Genomic DNA, 21,384 nt, shown 5'->3' on the forward strand with positions numbered 1-21,384 from the left:
GGGCTTTGAGAAAGAGTCTGTCAAGATTTCATGGTGTTCATACCAGATGTGGAGGTGGAGAGGGACCTCAGAAACTTAACACTTGCTCTGGTGATGATGTGGCACAATTGCCTGCTGGACTCTGGTGACATCACAAACTGCGTAGTGAGCAGCTTCGGGGGGGGGGGTAGCCTGTGGCCAGAGCTCAGCTGTGGTCCCTGGAAGTTCAAGTGAGGAGATGCAGTACTATGAGCTGATAACTCCAAAAAATGTGATAACTGCAGCTACTGGAGCCGGAGCCATCTATCTACTAGCCAAGACTCTCCTAGCAGTGCTCAAAAGTCCTGCCTTCAAGTCAGAGACAAGAGATTTGTACAGTGAGTCATGAGGGATACATGGAAATGATGAAGAATTCTCACCACAGTTTGTGGGTTTTGTTCCCAAAGGGGTCATGGTCATGCAGTACGTCATTTGATGTAAATGTCTGGCAACCGCTCATATATTTGTCTCATAGTGGGCTACTCATTCTAGTTATTGTGCAATTAATGACACATTTTCCCCTTTCTGCAATCCTTATCCATCTTTTGTCTAGACTCCTGTTAAACTCTTTCTTGTTGACCTCTCCTCTGTGGTAATCTTTTCCTTCCATTGTTATGAGCCCAGCAGAGGATGAATAGCTGATATATCTGTTGGATTTGAAGAGGGGTGGGGGCGGTCACAGGGTGAAAGAATTTATAGTCAGGCTCTGTGGGATATAGGAAGATGGCCTGCATGGTCTGGAACACCCAAGGGGGGTGGGGGTTAAAATGTCTAAGGCTAATCTTGCTATTAAAGCAAGTTTGTTTTACCTCAGGGGTGCTTTATCCTTCAACAATTTTCCCCAGCCAGAAGTATTAACCCCGGAATCTCGTAGGTTTCATCTCAAAACAATTGCTTAAGACATCCTGCACAGACTGTTTTTTGTGTGAACTGGCTGATCTGCTACAGCATCTCAGCTCTCCACATAAGCAAGTTGCAATTAATTATATGAAATAATGGGCTAAGGGTGGGGATTCTTGTTTAGAAAAGGAGGACTGAAGATATTTATGGAGGATGAGTATTAAATCTTGTCATGTGTATGAGCTGCTGAAAATCATTATAAAGTGTTAATTTTAGTGGTATAATATCTCTTGGGAATGGGAGATGTATCCAGAATAGAATATTAATATTGGAGATGAGGTTTACTAAAAGAGGAGTTCTTACATATTTTGACGGTGACTCTTGAAATTAAGGGATTTGGGAAAGGTGTCTTGGACATTATTAAACAGGCACATGGCATTGTATCCAGTTTTATATATATATGGGTTATCCGAAGAGTATCATAGAAGTATCAAAACCCACAAACATATTTGGGGACTCTACCTGTGCCATAGTGGCCTGCCTCGGCATAACTGTGGCATTGCTAGTTCGCTCCCTGTAGAGTTTGTTCATGTGGCGGCCAGCAGGAAATAAGTGTCAGTGGCTGGCATTCAGTGGCCGCAACTGTATTAGCGTCCCCAGCAGCTGTGCTGCAGCGTTCCCTGAAGGTGTTGTGGTGAGGCAGCAAGGCCGTGATGACAGGGCAGCCAGAACCAATCAGGGGTCGTCCAGCATGGGGGCCGAACCAAATGTCTGTGGGTGGAAAGGGGCTTAGCCAGGAATGCTGAGTTGCTGTCAGTGGTACACACACCCTTAATGGGTCCAAGTCCCACCAGAAGTCCCTGGGCACCTGCAAGAGTTGGCATGGGCCCTAGCATCCCCCCACCAATCATCCCAAGCCGGCCACCTGCCCACATGGAGCAGCAAATGCCCACACCTCAGAAGAGGAAGGAGAAGATGACATGGGCAGTCTGTGCAGTTGTGGGTGTCCTCTGCTCACCAATGGCCACATCTTCCAGTAGGATGCCCACACTGCCAAGGAAGAAGAAGAAGAAGAAGAAGAAGGAGTTGGTTTTTATATGCCGACTTTCTCTGCCACTTAAGGCAGAATCAAACCGGCTTACAATCACCTTCCCTTCCCCTCCCCGCAACAGACACCCTGTGAGGTAGGTGGGGCTGACAGAGAACGACTTGCCCAAGGTCACCCAGCTGGCTTTGTGTACAGGAGCGGGGAAACAAATCCAGTTCACCAGATTAGCCTCCGCCGCTCATGTGGAGGAGTGGGGAATCAAACCGGTTCTCCAGATCAGACTCCACCGCTCCAAACCACCGTTCTTAACCACTACACCACGTACGCTCCCACACCAATTCCTGCACTACCCCTGCTAGCAGCAGGGCAGAAGGGGGACTGTAGGAGCAGGACATCATGTGGGGTCCCCCAGCAGGTTCTCGATGTGCACCTGTCCCTCATCCCTCACAACAGCAAGCAGCCCCTCCAGGGGGCAGATTGCAACAACTCCAGAGAAAATCAGCCTACCCACCCACCCTCAAATTAAACCCAGACACACACACACAAAGACACAGTTGTGGCCAATGAAGACACTTTATTGAGAGCTGCTTGGGGCCTCATGCAGCATCGGGGGAACACTTTTTTGCCACTCTATGGCTGCCTATAGGCCATGCTGCCTTTCTTTCTTGGTGCAACTTTGCACCTCTGTCAAGGGGCATTCTTGGGCTAAAAGGTATTAGGGAGTAGACTGACTTCAGCTATGCCCCACGATCTACCCACAACGATACCGGCGCAGAACCCTGCACCAGAATTGTGCCAGTGTGCAGCCGCTGCACAGCAGCGCCAGCATCTGAGAGTGGTGCAGCAGTGCTAGGTCCCTACGCCAACATAACTAGCCCTTATGCCGGTGTAAGGGTTAGTCGGTTCCCTAAGCCCATTCCCCCCCCCCTTTAAGATTGCACTGTAAATTAACTGAAAGAAAATGTGAAAAATGTCCTGATGAGGACTGAGCATGTACCAGGAGGCATGTAATTTGAGCCAGTTAAGGAGATCAAGCAGACAGTTCCTCAGGTTATTTATGTATTGTGTACCCCTTTAATAGCAAACTTAGTAGCTGAATGGTCATCTGCAGGGAGGTAAAATGGGGGTCATTGACTTACAAAGTCAAGTTTTCTGTACACCTGGAAGATTGCTGTAGCTATATAGAAAAATATTGTCAATTAAAAAGAAGACTGCACTTGGCAAATACACTCTGATGTGGTTGAATATGAGTTAAACAAATTTTTAAAAAGTAAAACAGAGAGATGGGGAGTGTGGCCTACTGAAGTCCCGGAGAGTTTATAATATTAGTGTGAGAGAGATTTGTATAGGAGGGGGATTTCTCAAAAATTTATTCCACAAGCAATTCCGCAGCTTGTGGGATCTAAATCAGAAATAGGGATGATATTTTATTTACTGTTAACAATGTGTCAAATTGTTAATTGCAAATGCTGGTTATTAGAAAAGCCACCTTTGATGGTCAAATGGTTCTCCAGTACACAGATTTTGCTTACAATAATTAAATTAACATGTCTCAACTTCTGATGAAATAGAATAACTGTGCCATCCAAAGCAGTTTACTCAGAAAAATATTCAGATCTACTCAATGGGGCTTACTTCCAGGAAAGTGTTCTTAGGATAGAGTTGCCAGCCTCCAGGTACTAGCTGGAGATCTCCTAATATTACAACTGATCTCCAGCCGATAGAGATCAGTTCACCTGGAGAAAATGGCCGCTTTGGCAATTGGACACTATGGCACTCCCCTCCCCAAACCCCGCCTCAGGCTCCGCCCCAAAAATCTCCCGCCAGTGGCAAAGAGGGGCCTGGAAACCCTAGTTTAGGATTGCACTGTTAGAGTCTGTGAATGCTAAAAGATTTGGCTTGGGTCCCATGGAGTTTTCTAACTGATGGATGTATTTCTATTGGTGGAACATGATTGTCTCAATTCCCACTTCCCACTTCAACCCAAATACTCCCCCCCTTCCTGCTGTTCCTGGGAACAGCATTTCAGGGGTGTTTTGGGCTGCAGCGGGAGGTAGGTCCCACAAACAGAAATCCTTCCATGAGTGAACAGAGAAATGCTCTGTGGGATCCACCTCTTTAGGCTAACTTTGTAAATGTTTATGATACTTTAGAGGTATTTAGGATCCAATTAATATTCATCTAAGGATCTTATTAATTGATTGTTAACAATATATTGCATTTATATGGTTTTTATGTTTGTTGGAAAAAAAATAACTTAAAAATTGGGGAAAACTGATAATACTGAAACAATAATGTCCTCAGGTAAAAACTAGGCCTTATTTTTTTTCTGTACTAAGATCTTGCTTGGAATTTCTATTCCTATTCTATTTACCTATAGCTTAGATAATGGAATTTGTTATCATTGTCAATTCAGAATCTTTCATTAATTGTTTCTTTTTGTACGCTACCTTTGGGAGCCATATAGCTAATATAAACATAAATGGATATCAGCCATTGATGATGAATACAAAAATGTATATTATCACATAGTTAGATGCATAAAATATGACACAATAACCCATTTCTGCATAGAAACGTCCCGTTGTTTCCATTGCACTGAATTAGAAGTGCAAGGAATTCCAGCATAACAGTATCCATAAGTGATAGGGGATTTCTTCTCTGTGGGGCAAGTATTTCACTGCTGGATTATGATTTCCAGGATGTTCTGTTGAGTATCGCCCAACTCCATGTGCAAGAGCGACCATTCCTGGAGAACTCAGAAGGACCCTACAGTCTCTCAAACCAAACCTAGATGGCTCCTCCAAGAAGGTGGCACTTCACACCATCACCCAGTGCGTCTTACTAAAGGAATCAGAGGTGAACGTCCAAAGTTATTGGGCCTAAAATGCAACATGGAAGAGCAAGTCAGAAGCAAATGAGAGGCCTACAACTAAAATTTGGGTTTAGGTCTAAGGCTCCTCTTCATCTTGACCATGTTCCACTAGAAATCTGTGAGACTCATAGTACCATCCTAAACAGATTAAGTATGTTGAAGTCAATGTGCCTAGAAAGGTGTAACTCTGCTTAGGATGGCATTGTAAGTAGGGGTGTGTGTGCACCATTTTTTTCTGGTATTTTTTGTTTTGGGGTTTAATAGACCTGGAAATTTTCAAAAAAAATCTGGAAAAAGCCAAATTCCCATACTGGGTTTTTCCGGATATTCAAAATTTTTCGGGTCTATTACCGGTAAATCCAAACCCAAAAAACCCCAGCTGCCTCCGAAGTCCATGTGGGTGTTGGAGAAGGAAGGCGGTACAGAGCCGAATGCTGGGCCCAGCTGAGCCCCACCCAGCATTCAGCTCTGCACCAGCACCGAGACCCACTTGGAGTCCAAAGGCAGCAGTGCAGAGCTGAACACCGGGCTCAGCCAAGCCTAGCGTTCAGCTCTGTGCCGCCTGCTGCCTCCAAACTCCTCGTGAACTTTGGAGGTGGCGCAGAGGAGAAGGCTGGGCTCACCTCAGCCGGGGCCAGCATTCAGCTCTGCACCACCTGCTGCCTCCAAAGTCCACATGGGCTTGGAGGCAGCAGGTGGTGCAGAGCTGAACGCTGGGCCCAGCCTCCTGCTCTGTGACGCCTGCCATCTCCAAGTCCCAGCCAGCCTGCAGGTAAGTGAGGGAGAGGGAGGGAGGGGGAGGAGGGGATCCCCTCCCCAGTTTTTTAAAATGAAGGCAGGGCCGAAGCAGCCTGATTAATGCCAAATATTTCAGCATTATTTGGGAACCAGTTTTTTACTCCCTTAAATTGCTGCTGTTTTTTTGGTTTGGCTTTGCCAAATGCACACCCCTAGTTGTAAATCTCTGAGATCTTCCATTTGTTCTGGATTAAGGTCTGAGAGCGTTTCAGCAAAGGAAAGCAAATGTTTTCACTGGAATGTCTTTAAGGTGAACTTAGAAAAACAAGGAGGCAGCCATTTCTGCAGGTGTGGGAAAGTACATACAAGATACAGGCTGCAGGGCTGGGAATCTACAACTGGGTTATCTCTTCAGAGAGAATCAAAGGGTATTTGGAGCAAGAGTGAAAATGATTTGTCAAGCTTGCTTTGCTACATCATTGTGCCAGGTATATTTGGTCCAGCGGGGCAAGGTATTTCGTCATTCCAAGGATAGCCTCTTTCTGTGGGGCTGTCCTGATTTGATCGGCGGGGACTTGGCTCACAGCTGGCCAGTGGCGGGATAGGACCAGGAGCAATGGCTGACACCTCCCTCACTGCCAATGGCCAGGAGCAAGCCAGATTCCTGCTGGGCGTCAGTGCCCACTTTATTGTGCCAGCCCAAGCTGTTGTTTGAATGGCTTGGTTGGAGAACCGGCCTGCAATAGGCTGTGTCAGTACCAAAAGCTGAGTCTAAACTACCTGGCCTGGGCATTTGGAGAGGTCCCATCTCTAACTTTAGGTCAGTACATATATGTTCTGGTGTAGCCTCATAAGTGCAAGTGAAACTTTCCTATTGCTGACTATGAACAGTCAAAGAGTCCCATGTACCTGTGGAGCCTTGACAGCCGACACCGGGAGCCCTGTCCATGGATTCTGGAACTCTGGATTGTGGCAGCGTCACAGGGTTGGGATGCCAAGCAAAAAGCTATGCCCTTCCTACTTTAATGCTCCTTGGCATAAAGGGGTATTTCAAACTAACCTCCCCCTGTAGGTGCTAACAGGGCCAAACTACATGATACGTTTTTTCAGAACCCAGAACTGACTTGTTTTCCCTGTAGCCTCATGGCACTGCAGGGAAAAGCATTCAAAAAGTCTGTGGGGACAAAATTTAGCTCAGGACCACAGTGTGGGGAGATGAGGGGCTCCTGCCTCCCCCCCCTTTTTCTAAGGGGAATGGCCCCAGGGCAGTGATTTGCCCCATTCTCAAGTTAAACATGCATGGAATCAAGATCTAACAAGTAAAAAAAGATAGTGTAATTTGGCCCTGTGTGCTGAACTCTAACATGCATAGTAATATCCTGCTGGCTTTTATTTTACAAAAGGAAAGCCATTTTGAAAATGGGCAGTTGAGAATGGATAAGTGGTGAGTGAAGGGCACTTAATCCTTTCACTGCCTGCCATTTCCCTGCTCCAAAGGGCTGCTCCTCATTGGCTACACACATACACACACACACACACACACATACACACTGAGGGTCACAAGTCACAAAGTATTATTTGGATGTGCAATAAGTATATTAACTACTGTAATAATTCAGGTGATTTATATTCCTGACAGATTCCCACTTGATGATCTGTTTCTTGCTTTGCAGGCAAGTACCTGTACCTATGATGATATAAAATTAGTGGCAGAATTCCTGGATGATGCAGATACAGTCATCAAAACTGAAGCATTAAATGCTCTCAAAGCTTTCACAAGTATTTGGAAGTTTAAAATCAAAATCCAGGTAACCACTTACAGAAGTTGTGTGTCGCTATCATCATCAATATATTTAATTCTTAACATAGCCAAATCTTTAGAAACTTAAATCAAGACTTTGGAGCCACAAACAGATAACAGATTTGCAGAAAAATCTGAAATCCAAAAAGGAGAAAAATAGAAATACATTAAGAGGTTAAAACACCCCCAAATAATAGAAATAGTGCTTGTAAGAAATTAATGCCTTCTCAGTGGCTGTTGTTGGGGATGCTAGGCAACCATGACAGTATTGCCAGCCTTGAAGCCTTGGTTGAAAAAGGTGGGTGGAGGGCCCTTTCTAGGGCTGTTTTGGCCTTTGAGAAAGGACACATTGGAGCTAGGCCGGGCAGCAACTAATAGGTGTAATGATATCACATTATTTGCATGACCCTCTCAGAACTGGCTACTTGCTACTGTCCAACATCTACCATGCCACCAAAGCCAGCACGTATAGTGATTAGAGTTTCAGACTAGGTTCATATCCCCACTCTGCCATGGAAGCTCACTGAGTTAACTTGGGCCGGTTGTATATTTTTAGCCTAACATACCTCACAATGTTGTGAGGATAAAATGGAGGAGGTAGAATGGTGGAAGCTGCTTTGGATCCCCATTGGGGAGAAAAATGGTGACTTCCTATTGTGGAGAAAGGCAGGGTATAAACCAAGTAAATAAACAATAAATAAGGCTGAAGGTAGGAAGAACAGATAAAAGATGGAATGGTGGGTGGGTGGGGAGAAGAGAAGAAAGTGGGGAGAGTTGAGGATACGGGGGCTACCAGGAGGAAGGGGAAAGAAAATGGTGTGGAGAGGGGGATACAGGGGAAATTAAGGTGTCCCCTGCAAGTCCTTATGGGTTCTCCACTTGTTATATCTAATTTTCAACATGGCTCCAGCCATGCATCCTTAAATCAGGAGATTGGAAGCATGACAAAGGAGATTTTTTTCCTATAGACCTGGGAGATGCCCCAAATTTGCAAAAAAAGTGAAAAGTTTCAAAAAGGAGGCTTATAAATCCCTTATAAAACAGAGGAATACCTGAACTTGTGCAAAAAACATAAAGATTCTGTGAGAGGCATGGGGGCAGGCAGGGGTGCAGGCAGAGTGGGAGGTCAGGCAGAGTGGGGGGGGAGGGGCAGGTGGACAAGTAGGGCAGCAGCAGGGCACCACTACTTCCAGGATTCCTCCTCCCGAATTTCTCACAGGTCATAGAATCATAGAGTTGGAAGGGACCACCAGGGTCATCTAGTTCAACCCCTTGCACAATGCAGGAAATTAACAACTACCTCCCCCCCACATCCCCAGTGACCCCAACCCTCCCCCCGCAATGCAGGATCCCACAATCAAAGCACTCCCGACAGATGGCCATCTAGCCTCTGCTTAAAGACCTCCAAAGACGGGGACTCCACCACCCCACGAGGCAGCGCATTCCACCGTTGAACATCCCTCACCGTCAGAAAGTTCTTCCTAATGTTTAGGTGGAATCGCTTTTCTATTAGTTTAAATCCATTACTCCGTGTCCTAGTCTCTGGAGCAACAGAGAACAAGCTAGTTCCCTCATCAACATGACATCCCTTCAAATATTTAAACATGGCTATCATGTCTCCCCTCAACCTTCTCTTCTCCAAACTAAACAAACCCAACTCCCTAAGTCTCTCCTCATAGGGCATGGGTTCCAGACCTTTGACCATTCTGGTCGCCCTCCTCTGGACACACTCCAGCTTATCAACATCTTTCTTAAATTGTGGAGCCCAAAACTGGACATAGTATTCCAAGTGAGGTCTGACCAATGCAGAATATAGTGGTATTATTACTTCCCTTGATCTAGACACAATACTCCTATTGATGCAGCCCAGAATTGCATTGGCCTTCTTAGCTGCCATATCACACTGTTGACTCATGTTCAGTTTGTGGTCCACTAAGACTCCCAGATCTCTTTCACATGTACTGTTGTCAAGCCAACTATCTCCCATCCTGTACCTGTGCCTTATGTTGTTTCTGCCTAGGTGAAGTACTTTACACTTCTCCCTATTGAAATCCATTTTATTGCTTATGGCCCAGCTCTCCAGTCTATCGAGGTCATTCTGAACTCTGACCCTACCCTCCGGGGTATTAACTACCCCTCCTAACTTGGTGTCATCTGCAAATTTGATTAGCATGCTCTCTATTCCATCATCCAAGTCATTTATAAGAATATTAAATAGTACCGGTCCCAGGACAGAGCCCTGTGGTACCCCACTGGTCACTCCTCTCCAGGATGAAGTTGTGCCATTAATGAGCAGCCTTTGGGTTCGGTTGGTCAACCAATTACCAAGCCACCTAACAGTAGCAGTGTCCAGCCCACATTTTACTAGCTTTGTTTCAAGAAGATCATGGGGGACTTTATCAAAGGCTTTATCAAAGACTTTATCAAAAGTCAGCTGTGGGAGCTCTGCCCGGGGGAGGAGCAGGAGCCCAAGCCACAACTGCTGCTGGGAAAGCCAGGCCAGCGAAGGTGGTAGCACTGCAGGCACATGGCCAGGGAGAGTGGGAGCCAGCCCCTGTCCCTCCCCCCCACTGCTGCTGCCAACTGCATGAGCCAGGCAGGCAGAGGTGGACAGTGAGCGGGTGGCTTGGCAAGTGAGTGGTCGGCCTGATAAGCAGGTGAGAGGAGGTGAAAGGATGGGATCCCCGTGAATCTTGTGGGTCTCCTGCTTGTTCAGTATCTAATAATAAATCTCCTTGGCTCCATGTCAGTAAAAAAAAGCAACAAAACCAGGACTCTCCACAGATAAGGCAGGGGTCCCTAAATACTGGAAAAGCAGAAAAGTATGGCTCTGTAAATAAATTAAAACAAGAAGGGAAATCCAAATGGTCCAGGAGCATGGAATATTTAAAGCAGTGAAGAATCAGTTAAAGGGAGGGAAAGGAGGGCAAATTAGCCTGCTCAAGCCCCCGACAACTTATAGAATCTGAGAGGAGACTTTGGGGGGAGAGGCAATTTCCGAATTGTCCCCTCCCAGTGATTCCTCATAGTTTGTGTAATCTAAACAGCCAGACTTTGTGCAGTTGCCTAGTTAATATGGGGAGAAAACATGGATTTAAACATTCCCCTTAACTGCATATATAGTCCAACAATGATGGAGGCTGCAAACTTGGTGAAGGTCTCGCTGCCAGAAATATGCATCAAATTTATTATTAGGAAATGTCTGATCTTACATGAGAGGTTCTGGGGCTCACACCTTTCTGCAAGCCACATGCCTGATCTGGGATTCCTGCCCCCCCCCCAAATTTAAATATGTTGGATCGGCCGAGTTGACTCAGTGCTGAAAGAAAATGAATCCTGCTTGCTGCATATGCTCTGAGGGGCTCTCTAATTGCTAGTAGGATTCATATGAAAGTACTGGCCTTGAGAACAGATTCTGTGGCTGCGTTCTGGTTTCGGTGGTGTCCCACGGCCACTTTCATAATCACAAGAACTTGCTCTGTTTTTTCATGCAGGAGTATGTCCCCAAGATCTTTGAGCTGGTAGTCAGCGACTGGAACGGCAATCTGCACACTGCCGGGCTGCGGTTGGTGAATGGATTGCACATAACAGAGGACACTCACCCAATGCTGAGGAGGCTGCTACGAAACTTCATGGATATTCTGCTAATGTCGGACATTTTGGCTAAGGTACAAACAGGGCTGGGCTCCTCCTCCTCCACCATCCCCACCTCCTTGGATACAGCCAAAGCTTGAACAGGGCAGAAGTGCAGTCCCCCTCCAAAAGATACTGATTAAAAGTGATCCTTATGAGGATTCTGAGATTCTGTTAACTGGAAATGCCAAGGACTAAAACGGGAACCACCTGCATGAAAACATGTGTTCAGATGTTGAGCAAATGGCCTTTTCCAGCTGGTGTCATCCGATCTGCTTTATTTTTCACAGTAGAAAATTTCGGTAGAAAGTTCTTGGGAGTTCCTCAGTTGTACTCAATGGGGAAATAATGTTAAAGCACAGCCATTGTATTCTTGCCTAGGTGGCCCCAAACAGGTACATTTTGTAAGCACATAATGTTCAAACTGGAGCATGTTCTTTAACTATTTAAAAGCTTTGCTAAATATATTTTTTCAACCATAGTGATACATTGTGTAAGTGCTACACAAAGATGGCATTTACATCTTAAAGTAACAGCCCATACTCTTCAGCAACAGCATTTCAGTATTGCATTCCTCCATGTTTTGGCGGTTTTTGTCTTTGTCAGAATCTGTCCAAAGGGAGTGCTGCTACAAATTCTTGCAATATAGCTTCACTGAGATCCGAGTACCTTTCATGCTTTCTTTATGCCCATTGTCTTCTATTTGGAACAACATTTATTACAATGTTTAATTTTTCCATAATATAATAAAACAAATTCCAAGTATATTTCATATGGATTTCATCCAACTGGGACAAACTTGAGGTCTCTTTGACTGCCCAGTGTTAGATGAGTTGGTCACTTTTTCAGTCATTGTTAGGTTGCAACTAAGAATTAGCATAGGTGAGAGTTGCCTTTTTATTCTGTGTGGACACTAGCAAACCTATGGGGGCGGGGGAGTAACTGTGGGCACTAGAGAAGCTGTCATTCAATCTATAGCAAGGAACCAGGGCCTTAAGCTGGAAGTGAGGAAATCTTTGCTCCCAGTCATCTGCTCAGGCCGTGACCTTGCTGTACTACCGGTACATGCGGCATCGTTCATGGTCCCTTCCCACCCCTTTTGCACCATCTACTGGGTGAAACGGAGAATGGCATAATTGTGAGAGTGGCCTCTTTATTATAGGTTTTTTTTGTTATTGGTTGTTGTTGTTTTGGTCATCGAGCCACAGCCAACTTATGGCGACCCTGTAGGTTTTCAAGGCAAGAGACATACAGAGGTGGTTTGCCATTGCCTTCCTCTGTGCAGCAACCCAGATCTTCCTTGGTGGTCTCCCATACAAATACTATTGATGGCTAATCCTGCTTAGCTTCTGAGCTCCAACAAGCAAAGGCTGTTCCAGTAGACCACGTTAAAACTAGGAAAATACATTAGTCCAAAACAACAACAAAACCTAGAAACATAAAGCAACTAGGTATTTTAAAATGTTAGGAACAAGTTTTGAATGATATGCTCTTTACCTGTACTATGAATGGTCCAGAAAGGGTAGCCTGGGTAGGTTTAAAATCCTGTTTGGGTTGGTCCAATGCTCCATGGTAGACTCTATGCTTTGCCTGCAAGCAGTCCTCCTAGGTATGAATGGCAAGTAACATTGAGAGAAAGATCTCTGCCTCACTACACTCTCTGGGGTTTGAGTAACCCACACTCTTCACCAAGATCAACCTCCCCTTAGTTAACTGGCCAAGAAAAATAATGTCCTGTCCCTTTAATAGGTTTAATATGCAGAAATTTGTAGTTGAAGATATCCATGGCATAGAGCTAAATAACATCACCTGAAAATTGCTGCAGATAAAACTGATTTTAACGAGAAAGCTAAGAGGGACCTGTTTAAAAGTTTGCAACCCTGAAATTGGGAAAAGATCCCCATCAGCTTAAAAACGTGTAGCCTCACTATTTCATCCTGTTCTGAACATCCAAGCTGTTGAAGAATGTGTTAGTAGAAACGCTTCCCCCCAGCAGCTTGAAAACTAGTTGATCCAATAAGTGGTTATCACCTTGCGTCCTCTTTCATTTACTAGGGGTTGGGGAGGGGAGGGGGCAACTTGCTACTAGAAGAGCTTGGGGCTTGTTTACCCTGCAAAATGATCCAGTGCCCCCGCTGACTATCTCTGATGCTCTCATCTGTGTCTCCAGGTGCAGGTTCTCAAACTTCTTACCACAATGGCCCAAAAGGAAGATCTGCTGTTTGACATCATGAATTGCCAGGTAAGGGCCACCCTTGTGCTTCTGCGAGAAAGCTTTGTGCTTGAATTGGAAACAGGGAATGTGCGGTTGCTATGGGAATGGGCTAAAACAGAAGCATATTTGCTTTCTGTTGCTTGGTGTCTGCAGCTGTATGGTAAACTGGCTCATTCCAGTTGAGTAACACATCCAGCTGACTTCAGAGCAACCAGAATCTCATCATTTGAGAGTAAACAGAGCAGGGATCGAAATGTGACTGCAGCTTTCTTCTGTTCATCTATATTTTTTAGCAATTTTGGCTGCTCCAGCAGGCCATGCTTTGGAAAGGAACCCCCTTCATTTTTCCCTTTGGATCTTGGCAATGATAACTGCCATATAGGAGTCCAGTATCCAGTTTCTGCATTGCAAAGTTATTGACTTTTGATTGCCTCTACGGCCACCAGGCTTTCAATAAGCCCCTAACCCCAGAATGAGACCCCTTTACAAGTGCAGTTCCATGTAAAATCTACTGTGTGCTCAGTATAAAAACAAATTGACTAAGAACATGAAGGTCAGAGTTCCACGTGGGGTCTGGAAGTGAAGCAGAAAGAGAGGGAAGAGCAAACCCCGGCTAAACTCTGGCCTTTGGGGTTTGGCATTTTATCTGATCACTGTTGAAATTACGGGCGAAAATGCATGGTCGCTTTAGCCTCCTGTATTCCCTGTTTCAGCCAGGATTCAGCCAGGATCGAACGCATGCGTTTTGCTGAACGTGCGTTCGATCCTGGCTAAATCCTGGCTGAAACAGGGAATACAGGAAGCTAAAGCGACCGTGCGTTTTCGCCCAACTGCTACTGCCACAGTAATGACAGGGAGCTGCTGCTTCAGTGCTATCCCACCATTCTACCACCTGGTACAAGCTGGTCAAGGCTAGAATAGCAGTGCTTTGGGGGGGGATAAGCACTATGCTTGGTTCCATTTATCCTACCAGTTTTCCTGCTCCCTACCACTTTCTGTAGCATCTTTGACAAGGGTGAGTGTTAGTGCTGTGTTCCTCAAATATATATTAATCCCACCCTCCAGAGAGCTCATGTTTCTACCTGCCTCAGTTTTGTCCTCACAGCATTCCTGTGAAGTAAGTTATACTGGGAGAGTGTGTCCAGCCCAGGGTTACCCACTGAGTTTGATGTGGCAGAGCGGCAGTTTGAACTCGGGTCTCCCCAGCCCTAGTCCAACACTTTAATCAATATACAACACTAGCTCCCCAGTGTTATGATTAGGGTTGCCAGCTCTGGATTGGGAAATACCTGGAGATTTTGGGGGTGGAGCCTGAGGAGGACAGGGTTTGAAGAGGGGAGGGACTTCAATGTCATAGAGTCCAATTGCCAAAGCGGCCATTTTCTCCTGGTGAACTGATCTCTGTAGCCTGGAGATCAGTTGTAATAGCGGGAGATCTCCAGCCACCACCTGGAGATTGGCAATCCTAGTTATGATACAATTAGTCACCTGCATAGATATGGGGAGGGGCATGGGGAAGGAAGAAGAGACATTGAACTAAAGGTAGTTTTGATATCTCTCCTTAAGGTACCGCCTGAATTCTTGACCCTCTTCCAGCCTTCTCTACCTGGGAACCTGCTTTACGAGATGTTAGTCTTTGTGGAGCGGCTTAGTGAGGGGCGCCTGACCCCACAGTACCAGTCAATGCACCGGTCGTACCACAACCTCTCCCTTCACAACATCATCTTTGGTGAGAATTCCCGCCTTTCTGACCACCTGCTTGCTCTAATCATCCACCCGGAGGAAGAGGTGCAGATCCAGGCCTGCAAAGTCATTCTCAGCCTCCGTCTCAGCAAGGAGGACAGCAAGGTCATCAGCGGCCTCCCCTTTGGTGCAGACATCAGTAGCCACCCCAGTGACCCTGCACTCAGCGACCACCCATTTAGTCCCAGCATTGTTTCCTCTCCTGCCACCAACGATGACACCGGCCACAACTTTCAGCACCTTCAAGGCTCCAATGACACCACCCATAGCTTCTATCCCCTTGAGAGCACTGGGCAAGAAGACTTCTATGCCCGTGACAGCAGCAATGTCAGCAGCCACTCTATTGACAGCACGGCTAACAGTGGCCCTGTCCTTGTTAACCCCGAGGATGGCTTCCATCCCGTTGCAACTGCTTACTCAGATGAAGACAGTGGTGACTGATAGGGGCCAATATACAGAAGAGAAAGAGACTAATAAATGAGCTGGGAGGGAAAATATGACAAAACCACTTGTATGCCTTTTTGTTGGGCAACTACCTTTGTGTGTTTGCATCTAACTGCATCGTTCTTGCTTCTGCAGAAGCAGGGAGACCTTTGACTGATGAGCTTTTAGAGTCCGGTGTCCCAACATCTCTCTCGCTGGCCTATTTGCTCTTTGCACTATTTTCTCTTTACAACTGGTACCTAGCTCAGCTTGGCTGCTCCATTTCAGAGCTCCCAGGAAATCGGCTCACCCTAAATGTCTGTGGACCTGCACACATCATAATCTCTGAAGGAGTGTGCCCTGTGTTGGAATTTGCCTATTTCAGATTAGACACATTAGTGCTAAATCAGAAAGACCTGAGAAGCTGTCTGAAAATGAAACTCTAGCGTGGTGCTAGAAAAGCCAGTTTTGAAATCACAAGCTTTTTAAATCACAGAGCCCATATTCCACATGTGCCTTATTTGGAGATTATGTGATCCAAAGTAGCTCATCTTAACTGTCAAAGCAGCTCCACACAAATGTAATTTAGTCATCTTCATGGCCAACTGTCATCAGTTCAGCATCTGCTGCAGCCTATCCTAGTCCTCAATGGCACATGCAGAAGGAATGAGAACTCCCTAGACCTGATTTATGTGAGAGCTGCCAGTATTCATGATTCTCCCTATGACATTTGTCTAAGAAACTTGGTTTCCATTTTGCTTTCTTTTAACAGATTTCTAGTCCTTTGAATTGTAGAGAGAGGGGGCACACCAGCAAGCAATATGTGTTTCTGTAGGTTCTGGAACCAAACAAGAAATGATGAACTGGCCATGAACTAAGATTCTTCACTTTGCCCGCACCCAGGAAAAATAAGATGCTCATGGTAGCTGTAACTCTCCTGATTTGAGAGGGAGGGGCCATGGCTCAGTGGTAGAGCATCTGCTTGGCATGCAGAAAGTCCCAGGTTCAATCCCTGACATCTCCAGTTAAAGGGACCAGGCAAGTAGGTGATGTGAAAGACCTCTGCCTGAGACCCTTGAGACCCGCTGCCAGTCTGAGTAGACAATACTGACTTCGATGGACCAAGGGTCTGGTTCAATATAAGGCAGCTTCAAGTGTTCATGTGTTCAATCTTGACAATGTTAAGTTGGTGCTATGGCCACATTTGTAATGTGCCAGATTAGATAGAACTAATTTATCCTGGGTGTAACAGGATTGCAATGGAAGCGGGGGTGGGGGACACACACCTTACAAACAGATAACTAATATACATGAACAATGTAAAACTGCACTTGATACATTCACGTACAAATGAGCTAGACTTCGATGCCTTATATAGAAAGTGATACAGTCCATTGGAAGGTGGTAGTGACAGCAGCAAAGACTTCTTATTTGTTTGCCACCATTGCATTGGCTAGTTCCCAGCCAGCTCAAGTATTTAAGGTATTTTGATACCTGCTAATATCTAAGTCAGAGACCTAAGCTCCCAGGAAGTGACCATTTATTGGGACAAAATTTCTCAAATATGCTCCAGTTGGGGACTGGTTATGATACACGCCAGGCAGTAGAAGTGTGCCCACAGTACCATCTGGGCTGTTCATGGTTACCACATTGGGTGTTGACAGGATATTGGAGGTACTGAAACCTGCCAATTGAATTTTTGATCCATGTTCATCTTGACTACTGAAGTCTTGTAAAGAGCAGATTAGGCTCTAGTAGGCTCAGTCATGGAGGGTGTTTTTCCTCAAAAGGAGGCAGTTATTCACCCATTTCTTTAAAAGAAGAATATCATGGCCGATTATCATCCGATCTCTAATCTGCCCTTTCTGGCCAAGATAATTGAGAGAATGGTGACAGAGCAACTCTAGGCCTTCATGGATGATGTATCTGTTCTATACCCTTTTCTATCTGGTTTCAGACCTGGTTATGGATCAGAGATAGCATTGGTAGCTTTAGTTGATGATCTGTATTTGAATGTAGGCAAGGTTGTTGTTGTTGTTATTGCTGTTGTTGTGAATGCTGTTGTTATTGGCTCTATCTGCAGCCTTTGATATGGTGGACCATGCCATTCTGCTAAATTGTCTGGAAGTAGAAGCAGGTATCAAGGCTTGTGCTCTGGAATGCCTTTAAGTGTTCTGTAGTGTTTATATAACCACACCTACCAGTTGATGGTGATGTTATACATCTGAGTGTTTGGGTTGGTTCTGTATTGGTTCTAGTTGTTCTGCGGAATTTGACTGTTAAGACCATTAAGCCTGTTTTAAGAGCTGTGCTGGTGGCTGTGCGGGAGACCACTTGAAAACTTTTATTAAAGGTGGTTCCTTAAGCAAATGTGTTGCTGTTTTTTAAGGACAGGACTTCGTGGGTGGCTGCCAGAGACTAGTTGTTTTCTGTGTCAGACTTATCCTGTAGGTTTCTACAAGGCTTCATTTTATCTCCTGTGCCATTCAATTTGTACATAAAGACCAACAGAGAGATCAGTCATAGTTTTGGAATTTGGTGCCATCAATATGTTGATGACATCCAGCTCTATATTTCTTTGTATAGACTACCTGACATGGGTGTCACTATCCATAATAGAGCTGATGCTGCCTCAGAAGGCTAAAGTATTGGAGGGTTCTGCCCTTCCCACATTTGATGAGATTCAGTTGTCTCTTGCTGACTCTACTAAAAGTATGGGGGTATACTAGACTCCACATTATTGCTAGAGAAGCAAGTTAATTCTGCTGCAAGAAATGCTTCCTTCCATCTTCTCTTAGCCTGGATGGTAGCTGCCTGCCTTGACCTGGCCAATCTGGCCACATGGGTCCATGCTGCAGTAACCTCAAAGCTAGAATACTGTAATGTGCTCTATATGGGTCTGCCCTAGAAGACCACTCAGAAACTCCAGCTGGTTCAAAACTCCACAGGTTGTATACTATCAGGAACACATTTTCTGCAGCTTTTGTATTTCTTTTGTAATTTGAACAACTTTGAAAGAATTTACATTATATACAACTTTAAAAGAATTGCATAAACCTTAATTCAACACAGCTGGGCTGTGTGTATGCAGCTTTAAATGTAGGGCAGAGTTTGTCCTGGGATAGATGCCTTATCCAGTCATCCATTAGAAGCAGGAAGTCATACACTATACGAATGGGTATATTTATATATTTGTTTATAGACAATGTTTATATGCTTTTCAGACCTTATGTGGAGTATTTTCACTATGCAGTGTGGTATATATTAAATTTTTGCAGAACAAAAGTTCCAGTCGGAACAATCAACATAGGATCGCCATGACTCAAAAGGTAGACGCGAAATGGGATAAAATACCGGAACCCCATTGTCGGTGGCCTCTATGGACATTTCTATTGTGTTGTGTTATGTACTACAAATATTGAAAAGCCACTTTGTGAAAAAATTGTAAATTGTGATACTTGTTAACAATTGTACAGCGGCAAGGTGCTCCCTTGCTAGCTGGCTACACACTGTATTTTACAAGTGTCAAGGACCTAGATAAAGGTTGCACTATTCTGAAATAGGCTTAACAGCTTTTTTATGCCATAAATGCTCAATTTTTTGATTTCACAGTACCTGGAGGTTGGTAACCCTATCTGGGGGGTGGAGCCTGTGGACAACAGGTTTTGGGAAGGGGCCTCAGTGAGGTTTAATAGAATCTACTCTCCAAAGCCGCCATTTTCTATAGGGGGACTGACCTCTGTAGTGTGGAGATCAGTCATAATTCCAGATCTTCAACCCCCACCTGGAGGTTGGCAACAGTTCTACCAAACTGCCTCTCTCAATATGTTCCACTGAGTTAGCTACACTCATCTGAGCAAAGCCTCCTGAAGGTGCCATCCTGCAAAAGGGTAAAAACAGTGGCCTGTACTTAAGTTTTCTCTGTGGTGGCCCCACCTGGAGGAATGACCTACCTGATGAGGTAAGAAAGGCTTCCACACTGCTATTTTTTATCAGAAAATGCAAATGTTCAGGAGGGCCTTTGCACAGAGGAAACAGGAAAGGGGTAAAATAGAATTCTGCAGAGGGCAACTTCCATACAGGTAATAAAGTTTTAATTTTAGTTGACTGTGAAATTGTTAGGCAGACCTTTTCCTTGTTTATTGGATGCATTAGACAGCCTGTAGATCAGCATTCTCTTTATGAAGTCCAGTTTATTGGATCTTGGTTCTCTAATTGTGAACTCCTGTTCATGCAGTGTATTATAGTGTTTCTATTTCATTGTTCTTTAATTTGCGTGATCCAGTTTTATTGTATTATTTATGGTATACCCTGTATTGTATTTATTGCATTGTCTTTTATAACTCAGTAATCTGCCTTGAGTCTCAAGAAGAAAGGCATATGACAAATTAAATAAACATGTCCTAAGCGTCAAGTTCCTCATCAATACTTATGATGAAAACTGTTCACAGTTCTCCCCAGCAAAACCTAACGTATGCAGGCATTGAAAAGGAGTTGAAGGTAAGACCACACTTGGATAATCAACCAATACAGGGAGAGAAATATACTTAAGTAAATTACAGCTTCCCCAGTAGTGGTAGTACTGATACAGAAACCAGAATGACTTCAGAGAAAAAGTATTGGTTTCTGCAGTGGTTTGGCACTGCTTGTAATTGTTTTACATCTTAATGATTGTGCTACTTGTGCTGGTTTTGGTAACTGCCAGAGCCTTCTTCAGTGTGCCTGACTCTCACAAACTCTTCTGTTTGGAAGCACCCATAGCCACAATCAGTAGGAATCATGTATTTCAGTTGCCCTCAGCAATAGAAGGCAGGTAGCTGGATTTGTCTTCATACTTTGATAAGGATCCACCATTGCCCCAGTTAAGATGGTCTGTGCACAGCCCTTTAAATTCACTTAAGATAACAAAGTCCCTGACTGTGCTCCCCAAAGCAAGAGGTTTTCCTGAATCAATCTGAGGATGCATCTGCCTCTTACTTTTACCTTCCTTTCCATCTGTGGTCCTGTCTTATTTTAGATAACAGGTCTTGGCCTACTATTTCAAAAGGAAGTTATATCACCCACCATAATACAAGGGGAGGAAGTTTGAGACCATCTCTGCCAGCTGAGGAAGATCTGGGCTTAATGTAAGTCTGGGCTTGACCAGAGAGGCACAAGCCTTTGGTCTGGTCAAAGTGCAAGAACAGAACGGCTCTTGCTCCTTCATTCTTAGACCTTGGCTCACAGCCAGAATCCCTCAGTGAGCTGGGCCATGGGTTCTAGAACCAGTCCAGGAGTCTTATACTAAATATATTTTTCAGTTTGTTTAAATTGAATTTTTTGTGTTTATTTTGTTAACTGCTTTGAGTCCTCACTTGGGAGAAAAGCAGGGTAAAAATGCTCAAGCAAGCAAAAAAACAAATAAAACACATGATTTAGTGGGAATACCAATATAACCATGAAAGGACTCATTCACTTATAGTCCAGCCCAATAAAAGTAGCAGGGATAGACACACCAAGATTATCGCAGAATGCTACAATGGAGCCAGAGCCAAGAGGGAATGGGTATGAATATAGTGCTTTCCAGCACCTTTTGCTAGCCAGGGGTGCAACATCTGTAAGCAGACACAAAGTGACATGGAAGAAAACAGAGGCAGGGGGAACCACTGGTTCTGTTGTATTCGTGGGCTCATTTTCTAGGAATGCCAGATAACGACATTCTAGACATGCAAAAGAAAGGCCTACTAAACAATACAACCCATACAGCGTAACTGCATTATGGGAATGGATGCCAAGGCTTGAAAATATGGCTATGGTGTGCCAATGCACAACAATATACTGAAAATGTGCTCATAGAGAAAGACATCTGGCAGGTTAGGGCATGTAGCTGGTTATATATTCTGACAACAGAATATTTAAGCAACAAAGACAAAAGCATACACAGAGTGGTGCTAACAGTTGTGTTTGTTGGGGACCTTGTAAAATATGAATAAGGGCAGGAATGATTTTTGCCCTGAAAGAGGTGACAGCTGCATTACTATAGGAAGGAGCAGAGGAGCGTCTGAATATCT

At 44.7% G+C, this 21,384-nt stretch overlaps 1 protein-coding gene across 1 annotated transcript; it reads left to right on the plus strand.

Moving 5' to 3' along the window:
* The first annotated feature begins 217 nt into the window (after positions 1-217).
* On the plus strand, positions 218-15,352 carry LOC130473288 (armadillo repeat-containing protein 12-like). Its single transcript, XM_056844810.1, has 6 exons — positions 218-356; positions 4,608-4,765; positions 7,193-7,327; positions 10,815-10,988; positions 13,124-13,195; positions 14,735-15,352. Exons 1-6 carry the CDS (start codon positions 218-220, stop codon positions 15,350-15,352), a joined length of 1,296 nt encoding a protein of 431 aa, XP_056700788.1.
* Positions 15,353-21,384: the final 6,032 nt, after the last annotated feature.

This window comes from Euleptes europaea, chromosome 2 (genome assembly GCF_029931775.1).
Source record: "Euleptes europaea isolate rEulEur1 chromosome 2, rEulEur1.hap1, whole genome shotgun sequence".
NCBI classification, from domain to species: Eukaryota; Metazoa; Chordata; class Lepidosauria; order Squamata; family Sphaerodactylidae; genus Euleptes; species Euleptes europaea.

Coding starts and splice junctions, on each gene's coding strand:
- LOC130473288 (XM_056844810.1), top strand. CDS start 218: ATGCAGTACTATGAGCTGATAACTCCAAAAAATGTGATAACTGCAGCT. Junction 357..4,607: donor AGAGACAAGAGATTTGTACA/GTGAGTCATGAG, acceptor TATGATTTCCAG/GATGTTCTGTTGAGTATCGC. Junction 4,766..7,192: donor TCTTACTAAAGGAATCAGAG/GTGAACGTCCAA, acceptor CTTGCTTTGCAG/GCAAGTACCTGTACCTATGA.